Raw genomic sequence first — 18695 nt, forward strand, 5'->3', positions numbered from 1 at the left:
CTCTCTCTGTCTCTCTTTGTCTGTCTCTAAGCCTCTTTCCTCTCTGATGGTCTTTCTAGAGTAGCACGGTTGTTGTGGCTGGTTGTGGCTGGGTGAGGCTGGTTGTGGCTGGGTGAGGCTGGTTGTGGCTGGTTGTGGCTGGGTGAGGCTGGTTGTGGCTGGATGAGGCTGGGTGAGGCTGGGTGAGGCTGGTTGTGGCTGGGTGAGGCTGGTTGTGGCTGGTTGTGGCTGGGTGAGGCTGGGTGAGGCTGGTTGTGGCTGGTTGTGGCTGGGTGAGGCTGGGTGTGGCTGGTTGTGGCTGGGTGAGGCTGGTTGTGGCTGGTTGTGGCTGGGTGATTCTGGTTGTGGCTGGTTGTGGCTGGGTGAGGCTGGTTGTGGCTGGTTGTGGCTGGGTGAGGCTGGTTGTGGCTGGTTGTGGCTGGGTGAGGCTGGTTGTGGCTGGTTGTGGCTGGGTGAGGCTGGTTGTGGCTGGTTGTGGCTGGGTGTGGCTGTTGTGGTTAGTTATGTCTGGGTGTGGCTGGGTGTGGCTGTTGTGGTTAGTTGTGGCTGGGTGTGGCTGTTGTGGTTAGTTATGGCTGCTTGTGGCAGGTTGTGGCTGGTTGTGGTTAGTTGTGGCTGGTTGTGTCAGGTTGTGGTTAGTTGTGGCTGCTTGTTGCAGGTTGTGGCTGTTTGTGGTTAGTTATAGCTGGTTGTGGTTAATTGTGGCTGGTTGTGTCAGGTTGTGGCTGGGTGTGGCTGGGTGTGGTTAGTTGCTGACACAAGTAGGGGTAAGTGGCTGGGGGAATGAGAGTACCTCTAAGGAGTCTTGAATCGTCCTGGAAATGATCATTGGTGAAACCTAAACATAAATAGTTCAACATTCAAAAGGTGTGATCAGGTAGTCTTGCAGAAAGACATCAGAGGAAGTTAGAATCAGGGGACTTAAATAAGTTACTTAGATAAACTGTGCCTAGTTTCTCTCAACTCATCAAAACACCTTTATCCCAGTTTAATATGGGAGTTGTGGCATCAGGAGCAAAGGAGCCTGTCAGTTTACATACTATGTATTACATTATAATAGATGCGTTTCAAACAATTCATTGGCTATGAAGACTACTATTTCAATTGATTACTTTATACTCAAACCTTCAACATAGCATATATTTCAATGAAATAAATAGCTTGATTTGCATCAGAAAATGTTTTGTTAATTTGCCTGGAGACAAATCCATTGATGTACGAGGTCTTAGAGGAGAACAAAAGTCCTTAGAAGGTCTGTATTTCAGCCCTGGGTTTGTGCCACCTATCCCCTATTAACACAGTCCCCCTGACAACACAAACATTTAAGTCAAACTGGCTATAATCGTAACATCGACACAAACTGAACAATGTGACAGACAAGAATGTGACAAAAATGAGGAAAAACAAAGAAAAGGATTCCAACTAGGAGTAATGGAACAGTATCAGAGAAGCATTATCCTCCAGTGTCAGAGAAGCATTATCATCCAGTATCGGAGAAGCATTATCCTCCAGTATCAGAGAATTATTATCCTACAGTATCAGAGAAGCATTATCCTCCAGTATCAGAGAAGCATTATCCTCCAGTGTCAGAGAAGCATTATCCTCCAGTATCAGAGAAGCATTATCCTCCAGTATCAGAGAAGCATTATCCTCCAGTATCAGAGAAACATTACCCTCCAGTATCCGAGAAGCATTATCCTCCGGTATCCGAGAAGCATTATCCACCAGTATCGGAGAAGCACTACCCTCCAGTATCAGAGAAGCATTATCCTCCAGTATCCGAGAAGCATTACCCCCCAGTATCAGAGAAGCATTATCATCCAGTATCAAAGAAGCATTATCCTCCAGTATCAGCGAAGCATTATCCTCCAGTATCCGAGAAGCATTACCCCCCAGTACCAGAGAAGCATTATCATTCGGTATCAAAGAAGCATTATCCTCCAGTATCAGAGAAGCATTATCCTCAAGTATCAGAGAAGCATTATCCTCCAGTATCAGAGAAGCATTATCCTCCAGTATCAGAGGAACATTATCCTCCAGTATCAGAGAAGCATTATCCTCCAGTATCAGAGAAGCAGTATCCTCCAGTATCATGGCCCTATCACAGGTGCCAAGTGTTAATCTGAATTACAAGCAGTAAACTGCAGTCAACGTGCAGAAGTCCCCTTTGATTGGTTGTGAGACAGCGATCATAAAGATATGATTAAGACTGGATCAATGCAATATAATAACAAAGTTGATTATTACCCACTAATTACACATTTTCAGCTATACCACAAACAACTCAAAATCAGCGGCTGAACGCCACATGCTGTTGTGTTGTAATTAACAGGTTAAAGTGACAGTTCACTCCAAAATCAACGTTTGTCAGATGTTTTCAGTGCAAAGTAAGATGGCAGAATGTGTCACGTGATATGTACACAACACAATGGCAACATTAGAAACAGAATTAAACAGGAAATAAACCAAAAAGGTACAAAACTTACTTCCGGTTGGGATCAAGTCCCTGTCTGGAATGAACAGTTTATACCCATAATGCCTCTCCAGGACGTCGGGTAGGATCTCCAGGGCGAAGCGTTCCTCCTCACGCGTCTCCTGACTCCACTGGTCCGGGTCCACTTTGGTGTATGACAGATAGGCATCATAGTCCTTATTATCTACAGGAGTAACACATAGACCAGTCTTTTACTACACTATAGAGGACACAGACCAGTCCATTACTACACTATAGAGGATGTTAGTAACACACAGACCAGTCCATTACTACACTATAGAGGATACAGACCAGTTTATTACTACACTATAGAGGATACAGACCAGTCTATTACTACACTATAGAGGATACAGACCAGTCCATTACTACACTATATAGGATATTAGTAACATACAGACCAGTCTATTACTACACTATAGAGGATACAGACCAGTCTATTACTACACTATAGAGGATATTAGTAACATACAGACCAGTCCATTACTACACTATAGAGGACACAGACCAGTCTATTACTACACTATAGAGGATACAGACCAGTCTATTACTACACTATAGAGAATACAGACCAGTCTATTACTACACTATAGAGGATACAGACCAGTCTATTACTACACTATAGATGATACAGACCAGTCCATTACTACACTATAGAGGATACAGACCAGTCTATTACTACACTATAGATACAGACCAGTCCATTACTACACTATAGAGGATATTAGTAACATACAGACCAGTCTATTACTACACTATAGATACAGACCAGTCCATTACTACACTATAGACACAGACCAGTCCATTACTACACTATAGAGGATACAGACCAGTCCATTACTACACTATAGAGGATACAGACCAGTCTATTACTACACTATAGAGGATACAGACCAGTTTATTACTACACTATAGAGGATACAGACCAGTCCATTACTACACTATAGAGGATACAGACCAGTCTATTACTACACTATAGAGGATACAGACCAGTCTATTACTACACTATAGAGGATACAGACCAGTCTATTACTACACTATAGAGGATACAGACCAGTCTATTACTACACTATAGATGATACAGACCAGTCCATTACTACACTATAGATACAGACCAGTCCATTACTACACTATAGACACAGACCAGTCCATTACTACACTATAGAGGATACAGACCAGTCCATTACTACACTATAGAGGATACAGACCAGTCTATTACTACACTATAGAGGATACAGACCAGTCCATTACTACACTATAGAGGATATTAGTAACACACAGACCAGTCTATTACTACACTATAGAGGACACAGACCAGTCCATTACTACACTATAGAGGACACAGACCAGTCCATTACTACACTATAGAGGATGTTAGTAACACACAGACCAGTCCATTACTACACTATAGAGGATACAGACCAGTTTATTACTACACTATAGAGGATACAGACCAGTCTATTACTACACTATAGAGGATACAGACCAGTCCATTACTACACTATATAGGATATTAGTAACATACAGACCAGTCTATTACTACACTATAGAGGATACAGACCAGTCTATTACTACACTATAGAGGATATTAGTAACATACAGACCAGTCCATTACTACACTATAGAGGACACAGACCAGTCTATTACTACACTATAGAGGATACAGACCAGTCTATTACTACACTATAGAGAATACAGACCAGTCTATTACTACACTATAGAGGATACAGACCAGTCTATTACTACACTATAGATGATACAGACCAGTCCATTACTACACTATAGAGGATACAGACCAGTCTATTACTACACTATAGATACAGACCAGTCCATTACTACACTATAGAGGATATTAGTAACATACAGACCAGTCTATTACTACACTATAGATACAGACCAGTCCATTACTACACTATAGACACAGACCAGTCCATTACTACACTATAGAGGATACAGACCAGTCCATTACTACACTATAGAGGATACAGACCAGTCTATTACTACACTATAGAGGATACAGACCAGTTTATTACTACACTATAGAGGATACAGACCAGTCCATTACTACACTATAGAGGATACAGACCAGTCTATTACTACACTATAGAGGATACAGACCAGTCTATTACTACACTATAGAGGATACAGACCAGTCTATTACTACACTATAGAGGATACAGACCAGTCTATTACTACACTATAGATGATACAGACCAGTCCATTACTACACTATAGATACAGACCAGTCCATTACTACACTATAGACACAGACCAGTCCATTACTACACTATAGAGGATACAGACCAGTCCATTACTACACTATAGAGGATACAGACCAGTCTATTACTACACTATAGAGGATACAGACCAGTCCATTACTACACTATAGAGGATATTAGTAACACACAGACCAGTCTATTACTACACTATAGAGGACACAGACCAGTCCATTACTACACTATAGAGGATACAGACCAGTCTATTACTACACTATAGATACAGACCAGTCCATTACTACACTATAGAGGATATTAGTAACACACAGACCAGTCTATTACTACACTATAGAGGATACAGACCAGTCTATTACTACACTATAGATACAGACCAGTCCATTACAACACTATAGAGGATATGAGTAACACACCGACCAGTCTATTACTACACTATAGAGGATACAGACCAGTCCATTACTACACTATAGAGGATACAGACCAGTCTATTACTACACTATAGAGGATACAGACCAGTCTATTACTACACTATAGAGGATACAGACCAGTCCATTACTACACTATAGAGGATACAGACCAGTCTATTACTACACTATAGAGGATACAGACCAGTCTATTACTACACTATAGAGGATATTAGTAAAATACAGACCAGTCTATTACTACACTATAGAGGACAAGGACCAGTCTATTACTACACTATAGAGGATACAGACCAGTCCATTACTACACTATAGAGGATACAGACCAGTCTATTACTACACTATAGAGGATACAGACCAGTCTATTACTACACTATAGAGTATATTAGTAACATACAGACCAGTCTATTACTACACTATAGAGTATATTAGTAACACACAGACCAGTCCATTACTACACTATAGAGGATACAGACCAGTCCATTACTACACTATAGAGGATATTAGTAACACACAGACCAGTCTATTACTACACTATAGATACAGACCAGTCCATTACTACAATATAGAGGATATTAGTAACACACAGACCAGTCTATTACTACACTATAGAGGACACAGACCAGTCCATTACTACACTATAGAGGATACAGACCAGTCTATTACTACACTATAGATACAGACCAGTCCATTACTACACTATAGAGGATATTAGTAACACACAGACCAGTCTATTACTACACTATAGAGGATACAGACCAGTCTATTACTACACTATAAATACAGACCAGTCCATTACAACACTATAGAGGATATTAGTAACACACCGGCCAGTCTATTACTACACTATAGAGGATACAGACCAGTCCATTACTACACTATAGAGGATACAGACCAGTCTATTACTACACTATAGAGGATACAGACCAGTCTATTACTACACTATAGAGGATACAGACCAGTCCATTACTACACTATAGAGGATACAGACCAGTCTATTACTACACTATAGAGGATACAGACCAGTCTATTACTACACTATAGAGGATATTAGTAAAATACAGACCAGTCTATTACTACACTATAGAGGACAAGGACCAGTCTATTACTACACTATAGAGGATACAGACCAGTCCATTACTACACTATAGAGGATACAGACCAGTCTATTACTACACTATAGAGGATACAGACCAGTCTATTACTACACTATAGAGGACATTAGTAACATACAGACCAGTCTATTACTACACTATAGAGTATATTAGTAACACACAGACCAGTCCATTACTACACTATAGAGGATACAGACCAGTCCATTACTACACTATAGAGGATATTAGTAACACACAGACCAGTCTACTACACTATAGATACAGACCAGTTCATTACTACACTATAGAGGATATTAGTAACACACAGACCAGTCTATTACTACACTATAGATACAGACCAGTCCATTACTACACTATAGAGGATATTAGTAACACACAGACCAGTCTATTACTACACTATAGAGGATACAGACCAGTCCATTACTACACTATAGAGGATACAGACCAGTCTATTACTACACTATAGATACAGACCAGTCCATTACTACACTATAGAGGATATTAGTAACATACAGACCAGTCTATTACTACACTATAGAGGATACAGACCAGTCTATTACTACACTATAGAGCATATTAGTAACACACAGACCAGTCTATTACTACACTATAGAGGATACAGACCAGTCCGTTACTACACTATAGAGGATACAGACCAGTCTATTACTACACTATAGATACAGACCAGTCCATTACTACACTATAGATACAGACCAGTCAATTACTACACTATAGAGGATATTAGTAACACACAGACCAGTCTATTACTACACTATAGATACAGACCAGTCAATTACTACACTATAGAGGATATTAGTAACACACAGACCAGTCTATTACTACACTATAGATATAGACCAGTCCATTACTACACTATATAGGATACAGACACGTCCATTACTACAATATAGAGGATACAGACCAGTCCATTACTACACTATAGAGGACACAGACCAGTCCATTACTACACTATAGAGGATGTTCGTAACACACAGACCAGTCCATTACTACACTATAGAGGATACAGACCAGTTTATTACTACACTATAGAGGATACAGACCAGTCCATTACTACACTATAGAGGATACAGACCAGTCCATTACTACACTATATAGGATATTAGTAACATACAGACCAGTCTATTACTACACTATAGAGGATACAGACCAGTCTATTACTACACTATAGAGGATATTAGTAACATACAGACCAGTCCATTACTACACTATAGAGGACACAGACCAGTCTATTACTACACTATAGAGGATACAGACCAGTCCATTACTACACTATAGATGATACAGACCAGTCCATTACTACACTATAGAGGATACAGACCAGTCTATTACTACACTATAGATACAGACCAGTCTATTACTACACTATAGAGGATATTAGTAACATACAGACCAGTCTATTACTACACTATAGATACAGACCAGTCCATTACTACACTATAGACACAGACCAGTCCATTACTACACTATAGAGGATACAGACCAGTCTATTACTACACTATAGAGGATACAGACCAGTCCATTACTACACTATAGAGGATATTAGTAACACACAGACCAGTCTATTACTACACTATAGAGGACACAGACCAGTCCATTACTACACTATAGAGGATACAGACCAGTCTATTACTACACTATAGATACAGACCAGTCCATTACTACACTATAGAGGATATTAGTAACACACAGACCAGTCTATTACTACACTATAGAGGATACAGACCAGTCCATTACTACACTATAGAGGATACAGACCAGTCTATTACTACACTATAGAGGATACAGACCAGTCTATTACTACACTATAGAGGATATTAGTAACATACAGACCAGTCTATTACTACACTATAGAGTATATTAGTAACACACAGACCAGTCCATTACTACACTATAGAGGATACAGACCAGTCCATTACTACACTATAGAGGATATTAGTAACACACAGACCAGTCTACTACACTATAGATACAGACCAGTCCATTACTACACTATAGAGGATATTAGTAACACACAGACCAGTCTATTACTACACTATAGATACAGACCAGTCCATTACTACACTATAGAGGATATTAGTAACACACAGACCAGTCTATTACTACACTATAGAGGATACAGACCAGTCCATTACTACACTATAGAGGATACAGACCAGTCTATTACTACACTATAGATACAGACCAGTCCATTACTACACTATAGAGGATATTAGTAACATACAGACCAGTCTATTACTACACTATAGAGCATATTAGTAACACACAGACCAGTCTATTACTACACTATAGAGGATACAGACCAGTCCGTTACTACACTATAGAGGATACAGACCAGTCTATTACTACACTATAGATACAGACCAGTCCATTACTACACTATAGATACAGACCAGTCAATTACTACACTATAGAGGATATTAGTAACACACAGACCAGTCTATTACTACACTATAGATACAGACCAGTCAATTACTACACTATAGAGGATATTAGTAACACACAGACCAGTCTATTACTACACTATAGATACAGACCAGTCCATTACTACACTATATAGGATACAGACCAGTCCATTACTACACTATAGAGGATACAGACCAGTCCATTACTACACTATAGAGGACACAGAGCAGTCCATTACTACACTATAGAGGATGTTCGTAACACACAGACCAGTCCATTACTACACTATAGAGGATACAGACCAGTTTATTACTACACTATAGAGGATACAGACCAGTCCATTACTACACTATAGAGGATACAGACCAGTCCATTACTACACTATATAGGATATTAGTAACATACAGACCAGTTTATTACTACACTATAGAGGATACAGACCAGTCTATTACTACACTATAGAGGATATTAGTAACATACAGACCAGTCCATTACTACACTATAGAGGACACAGACCAGTCTATTACTACACTATAGAGGATACAGACCAGTCTATTACTACACTATAGAGGATACAGACCAGTCTATTACTACACTATAGAGGATACAGACCAGTCTATTACTACACTATAGATGATACAGACCAGTCCATTACTACACTATAGAGGATACAGACCAGTCTATTACTACACTATAGATACAGACCAGTCTATTACTACACTATAGAGGATATTAGTAACATACAGACCAGTCTATTACTACACTATAGATACAGACCAGTCCATTACTACACTATAGACACAGACCAGTCCATTACTACACTATAGAGGATACAGACCAGTCTATTACTACACTATAGAGGATACAGACCAGTCCATTACTACACTATAGAGGATATTAGTAACACACAGACCAGTCTATTACTACACTATAGAGGACACAGACCAGTCCATTACTACACTATAGAGGATACAGACCAGTCTATTACTACACTATAGATACAGACCAGTCCATTACTACACTATAGAGGATATTAGTAACACACAGGCCAGTCTATTACTACACTATAGAGGATACAGACCAGTCTATTACTACACTATAGATACAGACCAGTCCATTACAACACTATAGAGGATATTAGTAACACACCGACCAGTCTATTACTACACTATAGAGGATACAGACCAGTCTATTACTACACTATAGAGCATATTAGTAACACACAGACCAGTCTATTACTACACTATAGAGGATACAGACCAGTCCGTTACTACACTATAGAGGATACAGACCAGTCTATTACTACACTATAGATGATACAGACCAGTCCATTACTACACTATAGAGGATATTAGTAACACACAGACCAGTCTATTACTACACTATAGAGGATACAGACCAGTCTATTACTACACTATAGAGGATACAGACCAGTCCATTACTACACTATAGAGGATACAGACCAGTCCATTACTACACTATAGAGGATACAGACCAGTCTATTACTACACTTTAGAGGATACAGACCAGTCCATTACTACACTATAGAGGATACAGACCAGTCTATTACTACACTTTAGAGGATACAGACCAGTCCATTACTACACTATAGAGGATACAGACCAGTCTATTACTACACTATAGAGGATACAGACCAGTCCATTACTACACTATAGAGGATATTAGTAACATACAGACCAGTCTATTACTACACTATAGAGGATACAGACCAGTCTATTACTACACTATAGAGGATAGAGACCAGTCTATTACTACACTATAGAGGATATTAGTAACACACAGACCAGTCTATTACTACACTATAGAGGATACAGACCAGTCTATTACTACACTATAGAGGATATTGGGTTTGACCTTATGTTATATGTGTTGAATTTGTCAGCCAACAGGGTTACAGGGTTTCAGACTCAATAGTGTTTCAGACTCAATAGGGCTTCAGACTCAATAGGGCTTCAGACTTTATTGGGCTTCAGAGTTTATAGGGCTTCAGACTGTTGGGCTTCAGACTATTTGGCTTCAGACTCAATATGGCGTTAGACTTAATATGGCATCGGACTCAATAGGGCTTCAGACTCAATAGCGCTTCAGAGTCAATAGGCATTCAGAGTCAATATGGCTTCAGACTCTATTGGGTTTCAGAGTCAATAGGGCTTCAGAGTCAATTGGGCTTCAGAGTCAATAGGGCTTCAGAGTCAATAGGGCTTCAGAGTCAATTGGGCTTCAGAGTCAATAGGGCTTCAGAGTCAATTGGGCTTCAGAGTCAATAGGGCTTCAGAGTCAATAGGGCTTCTGTCTCAACAGGGCTTGTGACCCAATAGGGCTTCTGGACTTCTCATGTCTGCATTGGTTATTTTTCATTTTCACATGACACACACATCACACATCACAACAACCCATGCCATCATAAGTAGGGCAACTTTCATTGGTCTGTTTCTCCTGGTCAGGTCACATGTTCAGGGATCGATAACCATGACAGCTTTGCAGACTATCAACGTGGTGAAGAGGTCCAGTATTTTAGCTCTCTCTGCATAGCAGAACAGCAGGAAGCAACATGACACCTGTGTCACTCTGACTGACCTTACTGCCAGCTTTCACTCCTCTGGGTACATTTTATTACAATCCAGACTCTTTTGCCAAACAATGTCACTGTGTTCACTGTGACTGGGCTGAGGTAGGAAACTGAACGCTTCCCTAGGCACAAAATGGCTCCGACCCATCCTTTATCCGCACGGCAGCCAGGCACATGAAGAATATGATTGATGCTGGATTTGAAAGGATTAAACGGCGAGGAGAAAAGCCCAACATGGGAGGTGATAGCGGTAATGTTTCCCCCGTGCAGGAGAGAGAGGAGAGGAGCGGCTCCGGGCTCGACGCACTTCAACGAGACACAAGGCAGGAAATCTGCTGCGGCAACGAGCCAGAGGAAGTGGAATTAAGGGAGAGACACAAGAGAAGAGAGGGATTTCCTCTAGAGACAACACTCTCTCTCTCTCTCTCTCTCTCTCCCTCTCTCTCTCTCTCAGGTAAACTCATTAGAGAGGGGTTTAACCTCTCTTATTACCACAGGTAAAGGGATAATCCACAGACTGCCATCTTTCAGATCATTGTACCTGCTGAAGGGGTGCTGTTAGACCAGGATGGGCTTCTGACAACACAAAAAGGAGAGGAGAGGACAGGAGAGGAGGAGAGGAGAGGAGAGGAAAGGAGAGGAGAGGAGAAGCGAGGAAGAGGGGAGTGGAGAAGAGAAGAGAGGAGGAGAGGAGTGGGGAGGGGAGGGAGGGGACAATAAAAGAGAAGTGAGGAGAGGAGAGAAGTGGGAAATAATAGGAGAGAACAGGAGGAATCCGAACCTTTATAAAACATCTGCAACGGCCCCTTTAAGAGAAAAACATATCTGAGTGGTTACTGTGTGAGGGAGTGAGAGAGAGAGAGAGGAGAGAGAGAGAGAGAGAGATAGAGAGTGTGAGAGAGGGAGAGAGGGAGAGTGAGAGAGAGTGAGAGAGAGAGGGAGAGGGAGAGAGAGAGAGGGAGAGATAGAGAGAGAGGGAGAGAGAGAGAGAGAGTGAGAGAGAGATAGAGAGTGTGAGAGAGGGAGAGAGAGGGAGAGTGAGAGAGTGAGAGTAAGAGAGAGAGGGAGAGAGAGAGAGGGAAAGAGAGAGGGGGGAGAGAGAGGGAGAGATAGAGAGCAGGTATGGGTGAGATTCGGAGGTAGAATAACCAGTGACTCCTTCCTCTCCCTCCTCTCCTTCCTCTCCCTCCTCTCCTTCCTCTCCCTCCTCTCCTTCCTCTCCTTCCTCTCCCTCCTCTCCTTCCTCTCCTTCCTCTCCCTCCTCTCCTTCCTCTCCCTCCTCTCCTTCCTCTCCCTCCTCTCCTTCCTCTCCCTCCTCTCCCTCCTCTCCTTCCCTCCTTCCTCTCCTCCTCTCCTTCCTCTCCCTCCCTCTCCTTCCTCTCCCTCCTCTCCCTCCTCTCCCTCCTCTCCTTCCTCTCCCTCCTCTCCCTCCTCTCCTTCCTCTCCTTCCTCTTCCTCCTCTCCCTCCTCTCCTTCCTCTCCCTCCTCTCCTTCCTCTCCCTCCTCTCCTTTCTCTCCCTCCTCTCCTTCCTCTCCTTCCTCTCCCTCCTCTCCCTCCTCTCCTTCCTCTCCCTCCTCTCCCTCCTCTCCTTCCTCTCCCTCCCTCCTCCCTCTCCTTCCCCTCCCTCCTCTCCTTCCTCTCCTTCCTCTCCCTCCTCTCCCTCCCTTCCTTCCTCTCCTCCTCTCCCTCCTTCCTCTCCCTCTCTCCTTCCTCTCCTCTCCTCCTCTCCCTTCTCCTCTCCCTCCTCTCCCTCCTCTCCCTCCCTCCTCCTTCCTCTCCCTCCCTCCTTCCTCTCCCTCCTCTCCTTCCTCTCCCTCCTCTCCTTCCTCTCCTTCCTCTCCTTCCTCTCCCTCCTCTCCTTCCTCTCCCTCCTCTCCCTCCTCTCCTTCCTCTCCTTCCTCTCCCTCCTCTCCTTCCTCTCCCTCCTCTCCTTTCTCTCTGAGGTCCAATGAGGCGAACTTAAGAGGGCTGAGAAGGGGAAGTGTTTCCGTTGCGTGTTCCACCACCCTCAGCATCCATCCCTCCCACTCTCTGACTCTGAAGTAAAAGGCCATGACTGACGCACACATAGCTTACATCCATCCATAGCTGTGGCTGCATACTGGCAGGCCCACAGAGAGTGAGAGAACCTTTGAACTCGCTATTAAAAAAGTGTTCAGGGACTTTGAGCAGGAACCTCTGGGCTCCTTCCACATTGTACTGAATAGAACGCAACCTAGATCGTCGGCCGTGAAAGCTAAGAAACTGCAGGGGGAGTTGGGCTCATTAGCATTCCTACATAAGTTACGTTTATAATAAGAAATAAGGTATTTGTTATCTTTATGTTAAGTCATTGCTCATCCCTAAGCGATGATCAAGTTCAACCTACTGCATGATTTAAATAAAGTCAAAGTTAAATCATATACAGTATTAAATGCTAATGGGGGTTACGTTCATGTCACAACTCGGCAAGCTCATGCATCAGTAAAGGGTGTGTGGTCGTTATGCAAGACAACCCCGGCAAACACCCATACGAACGGAGACTTAAAACCGCTTTGAACCGAACCCGATCATTCTGGTGCTGTCAGTCAGACACAGAGAAGAGAGAGGAGAAGGATTTTCCTGAATGGCTTGTGATGGTGATGAAGTAGAAGTCCTTGTGGCCAATGAAAGAAGAGCGTGAGGGGTGAGGGGGGAATACAATCCAGGGAAGGAGTAATCACCCAGTCCTGAGCGTTAAAGAGAAAGTATGTGTCTCTCCCTCGTCTCTCCTGGGAGCCACGGCCATGGGCAACACTATGTGGCTTATTGAAACTGATCCCTTTAAACAGAGAGCAAATTGAAAATCTCTTTCCCTCTCCTCTCTGCTCACTCGGGTGGCGCAATTAAAGGAGACAATTGCTGTTTAGCATTAGGTTTAAGGCTCTGGCTCTCTTTTCTCTCCTCTGTGGCGCCTTGAAACCATCTATTACTTCAAAGCCCCCCACTTCTGTCCCAAAGCCCAACACAGTACAGGCCTGGTAATGACTTTCATAGACGTGTCTGAAGCCTCAACCATCCAGGCAATGTGATTGGTGGAAAACGGAGGGCTGGGGGAGGAAAAGAGCAAAGCGGAGGCAACCTTTCTCGGCTAATGACACTCTCCAGTCTCCACACAGCGTCCTTCAGACACCCCAAAAGTCATCTTGTTCACTGAATTCATTGTAGCCCTAGCCCTCCACTTGAAAGACTCATTAAGGGAAATCAAATGAATCCGCCAGACCAGATTGATGAATACTCATCCTTAACTCATTCACTATTCAGCCACACAATTAGAATTTATTGCGGTTCAATTTAGAACCCTTAAGTTCTTATTTATACCTCAAGATAGGATTTGTAGAAAAACACATTTTCCTACTTTTATAATGAAATGAAATCCTCTTTCGAGCAATGTCTCGAACAAAGTATTATGTGAAGCCACATGAAGCAAGACAGATAGACGGTCTAAATGTCCTGAGTATTACCCTAGTCCCTTTTGGTGACACCGAAACAAGTTGTTTGTCATCTAGACCTACGCTCTTAGAAAAAAGGGGCTACATAGATCCTAAAAGGGTTCTACCTGGAATTAAAAAGGGTTCTACATGGAACCAAAAAGGGTTTTCCTATGGGGACAGCTGAAGAACCCTTTTAGGACCCTTTTTTTCTAAGAGTGCACTGTAGACTTCATTCTGGGTTTATAATGGGTGTTGTTGGTCCTAGTGTAAGTTGAGAGTATCTCACCTCCGTCGATGTCCTCACTGCCAAAATGGTTCCTGTAGAAGAGCATGAGCTCCATCTTGTAGCACTTGTAGAGGGTCACGAGGCAGATCAACAACAACAAGATGGCCCCCAAGCCTCCCGCCAGCTCCACTGTGTACATAAGCTCTGCTGTGAGAGAAGGGAGGGAGAGCGAGAGAGGGGTGAAGACGATAATGTTTACTTCGCTAATCTTTCTTTATCAAATCCAAAAAGCAAGCACACTCACCAAATACATCCTCAAACACAGCATGGTATCACTGCTTATTGTCTCTGGATCCTTCATTAGCACAGAAGCTACAGAACATGATTTAGAACATGAAGGAGATCAAGCCAGACTCCAGCTCGCTGCTAGCATGCTAACAGGGTTCCTAGCTACCACTCCCATTGAGTTACCATCAACTATGCTAATGCTAAGCTAACCAACCCAAATCTTGGGTCCGTGAGTCCTAGTTTATCAACTATTCCTTAGGTAGCCCCCCCCCCCCCCCCCCAAAAAAAACATTTTACTTTGCGTGAACTACTTCTTCTGAGACGGCCTCTATTTGGTGTTTAGACCTCAGCAACGCACCAGCCCAGGTCAGCCATAACCTGAAGGCCCCAGCTATAGCACACGACTGGCCAGGGACTGATGGTGACCTCTCGTTGACAAGGGAAGCTCCATTAAAGGTGTGTGTAACGCTGTAAGTGCACCAATCCAAGCAAGCCAAGTCATTAGAGCAGGCATATAATAAAGACTGACACAAGGCTGTGTCCCACATGACACCCTATTCCCTATGTAGTGCACTACCTTTGACCAGGGTCTATAGGACTCTGGTCAAAAGTCATGACCTATGTGAGGAAGAGGGCGCCATTTGAGACACAGCCTCGGAGAGAGGTGGAGCGAACTCTTTTATCCCCTCAGCCATCCATCATCCTCCCAGAGCTGACAAGATCTCCCAGGACCATCAACAGTAAACTCCATGAAACACTGATCTCAGTAAATACACCCCACCACAACTCTGTCCGTCTGAAAGCCTGAGTGTCGAGGTAACTCAGGCACAATGCTATCCTTCCAGGGCTCCATTTAGAATCATGTAGTACTGTACATTGAGGCTGTGGCAGTGTATGGTAGTGGAGTGGCTTCATACTGTAGGTTTAGTGGAGGGGTGTGCACTGCAAGGCTCTGGTTCTGCTGATTTCCGTCCTTATCTTTTAACTAGGGACTGAGTTCTACTGCCAGTTGTGTGGACAGCTAACATGAAAGCTGTCTAGCAAATTGATACATTTTCAGATCAATGTGTCGTGTTTTCCTAAGTTCTGGGGGATCAAACTCTTTTGGGTTCAATAAGAAAGCAAGGAGCCATGTTCGGCAAATCATCACTCTTCAACGCTTTTTAGGCCATAAGATCTACATTTTTCTGAGACATAACACGGACAATGATGTTTTCATCTTCGCCTATAACCACAAGACCTGAAGAGACCTTCGCTAGCCAAACAGTACACCACAACAATACACAGAGATACAGTTATTATTCTGGTCCCTAGAAGCAGTTGAGATTCTTTTCATCTTGTTGTCTCAAATCCCCCTTCTTTTAAAGACTCCTTCTGAAAATATCTATAGCAATGGCCTTTCATTTCAAAGATACATTTAAGCTTTAAAAACATTCACTGGACTGAGACAGCCATCACTGTAAACCACCCAGGGCTGTGAACATGAGACCCATCAAGATCTTTTAGAATAAGAATAAGAGATAACGACCCAGGTCGCAAGCTGATCCATTTTCATCATTTGAACGCTGCAGAAGTGTTTTTGGTGTGAGACAGCCATCAGTGGTAAGCCAGAAGTGTTGTTTTGGTGTGAGACAGCCATCAATGGTAAGCCAGAAGTGTTGTTTTGGTGTGAGACAGCCATCAGTGGTAAGCCAGAAGTGTTTTGGTGCGAGACAGCCATCAGTGGTAAGCCAGAAGTGTTTTGGTGCGAGACAGCCATCAGTGGTAAGCCAGAAGTGTTTTGGTGTGAGACAGCGATCAGTGGTAAGCCAGAAGGGGTTTGGTGTGAGACAGCCATCAGTGGTAAGCCAGAAGTGTTTTGGTGTGAGACAGCCATCAGTGGTAAGCCAGAAGTGTTTTGGTGTGAGACAGCCATCAGTGGTAAGCCAGAAGTGTTTTGGTGTGAGACAGCCATCAGTGGTAAGCCAGAAGTGTTTTGGTGTGAGATAGCCATCAGTGGTAAGCCAGAAGTGTTTTGGTGTGAGACAGAGACAGCCATCAGTGGTAAGCCAGAAGTGTTTTGGTGTGAGACAGCCATCAGTGGTAAGCCAGAAGTGTTTTGGTGTGAGACAGCCATCAGTGGTAAGCCAGAAGTGTTTTGGTGTGAGACAGCCATCAGTGGTAAGCCAGAAGTGTTTTGGTGCGAGACAGCCATCAGTGGTAAGCCAGAAGTGGTTTGGTGTGAGACAGCCATCAGTGGTAAGCCAGAAGTGTTTTGGTGCGAGACAGCCATCAGTGGTAAGCCAGAAGTGTTTTGGTGTGAGACAGCCATCAGTGGTAAGCCAGAAGTGTTTTGGTGCGAGACAGCCATCAGTGGTAAGCCAGAAGTGTTTTGGTGTGAGACAGCCATCAGTGGTAAGCCAGAAGTGTTTTGGTGTGAGACAGCCATCAGTGGTAAGCCAGAAGTGTTTTGGTGCGAGACAGCCATCAGTGGTAAGCCAGAAGTGTTTTGGTGTGAGACAGCCATCAGTGGTAAGCCAGAAGTGTTTTGGTGTGAGACAGCCATCAGTGGTAAGCCAGAAGTGTTTTGGTGTGAGACAGCCATCAGTGGTAAGCCAGAAGTGTTTTGGTGTGAGACAGCGATCAGTGGTAAGCCAGAAGTGGTTTGGTGTGAGACAGCCATCAGTTTTAAGCCAGAAGTGTTTTGGTGTGAGACAGCCATCAGTGGTAAGCCAGAAGTGTTTTGGTGTGAGACAGCCATCAGTGGTAAGCCAGAAGTGTTTTGGTGTGAGACAGCCATCAGTGGTAAGCCAGAAGGGTTTTGGTGTGAGACAGCCATCAGTGGTAAGCCAGAAGTGTTTTGGTGTGAGACAGCCATCAGTGGTAAGCCAGAAGTGGTTTGGTGTGAGACAGCCATCAGTGGTAAGCCAGAAGTGTTTTGGTGTGAGATAGCCATCAGTGGTAAGCCAGAAGTGTTTTGGTGTGAGACAGCCATCAGTGGTAAGCCAGAAGTGTTTTGGTGCGAGACAGCCATCAGTGGTAAGCCAGAAGTGTTTTGGTGTGAGACAGCCATCAGTGGTAAGCCAGAAGTGGTTTGGTGTGAAACAGCCATCAGTGGTAAGCCAGAAGTGTTTTGGTGTGAGACAGCCATCAGTGGTAAGCCAGAAGTGTTTTGGTGCGAGACAGCCATCAGTGGTAAGCCAGAAGTGTTTTGGTGCGAGACAGCCATCAGTGGTAAGCCAGAAGTGGTTTGGTGTGAGACAGCCATCAGTGGTAAGCCAGAAGTGTTTTGGTGTGAGACAGCGATCAGTGGTAAGCCAGAAGTGGTTTGGTGTGAGACAGCCATCAGTGGTAAGCCAGAAGTGTTTTGGTGTGAGACAGCCATCAGTGGTAAGCCAGAAGTGTTTTGGTGTGAGACAGCCATCAGTGGTAAGCCAGAAGTGTTTTGGTGTGAGACAGCCATCAGTGGTAAG

General features: G+C 43.3%; 1 protein-coding gene across 3 annotated transcripts in view; it reads right to left on the reverse strand.

The window, feature by feature from the left end:
- Nucleotides 1-18695, reverse strand: part of LOC135542791 (interleukin-1 receptor accessory protein-like 1-B) — a 462236-nt gene that overhangs the window by 10843 nt on the left and 432698 nt on the right. For 2 of the 3 annotated variants that reach the window (XM_064969989.1, XM_064969988.1), the window contains exons 9-11: nucleotides 15016-15162; nucleotides 2487-2657; nucleotides 794-838 (exon numbers count right to left, since the gene is read on the reverse strand). In XM_064969989.1, coding sequence (XP_064826061.1) covers nucleotides 794-838; nucleotides 2487-2657; nucleotides 15016-15162 — 363 coding nt within the window. The remainder of the gene's footprint in view (nucleotides 1-793; nucleotides 839-2486; nucleotides 2658-15015; nucleotides 15163-18695) is intronic. The other variant, XM_064969990.1, reaches the window with a different exon arrangement.

Source organism: Oncorhynchus masou, chromosome 6, assembly GCF_036934945.1.
Source record: "Oncorhynchus masou masou isolate Uvic2021 chromosome 6, UVic_Omas_1.1, whole genome shotgun sequence".
Taxonomy (NCBI): Eukaryota; Metazoa; Chordata; class Actinopteri; order Salmoniformes; family Salmonidae; genus Oncorhynchus; species Oncorhynchus masou.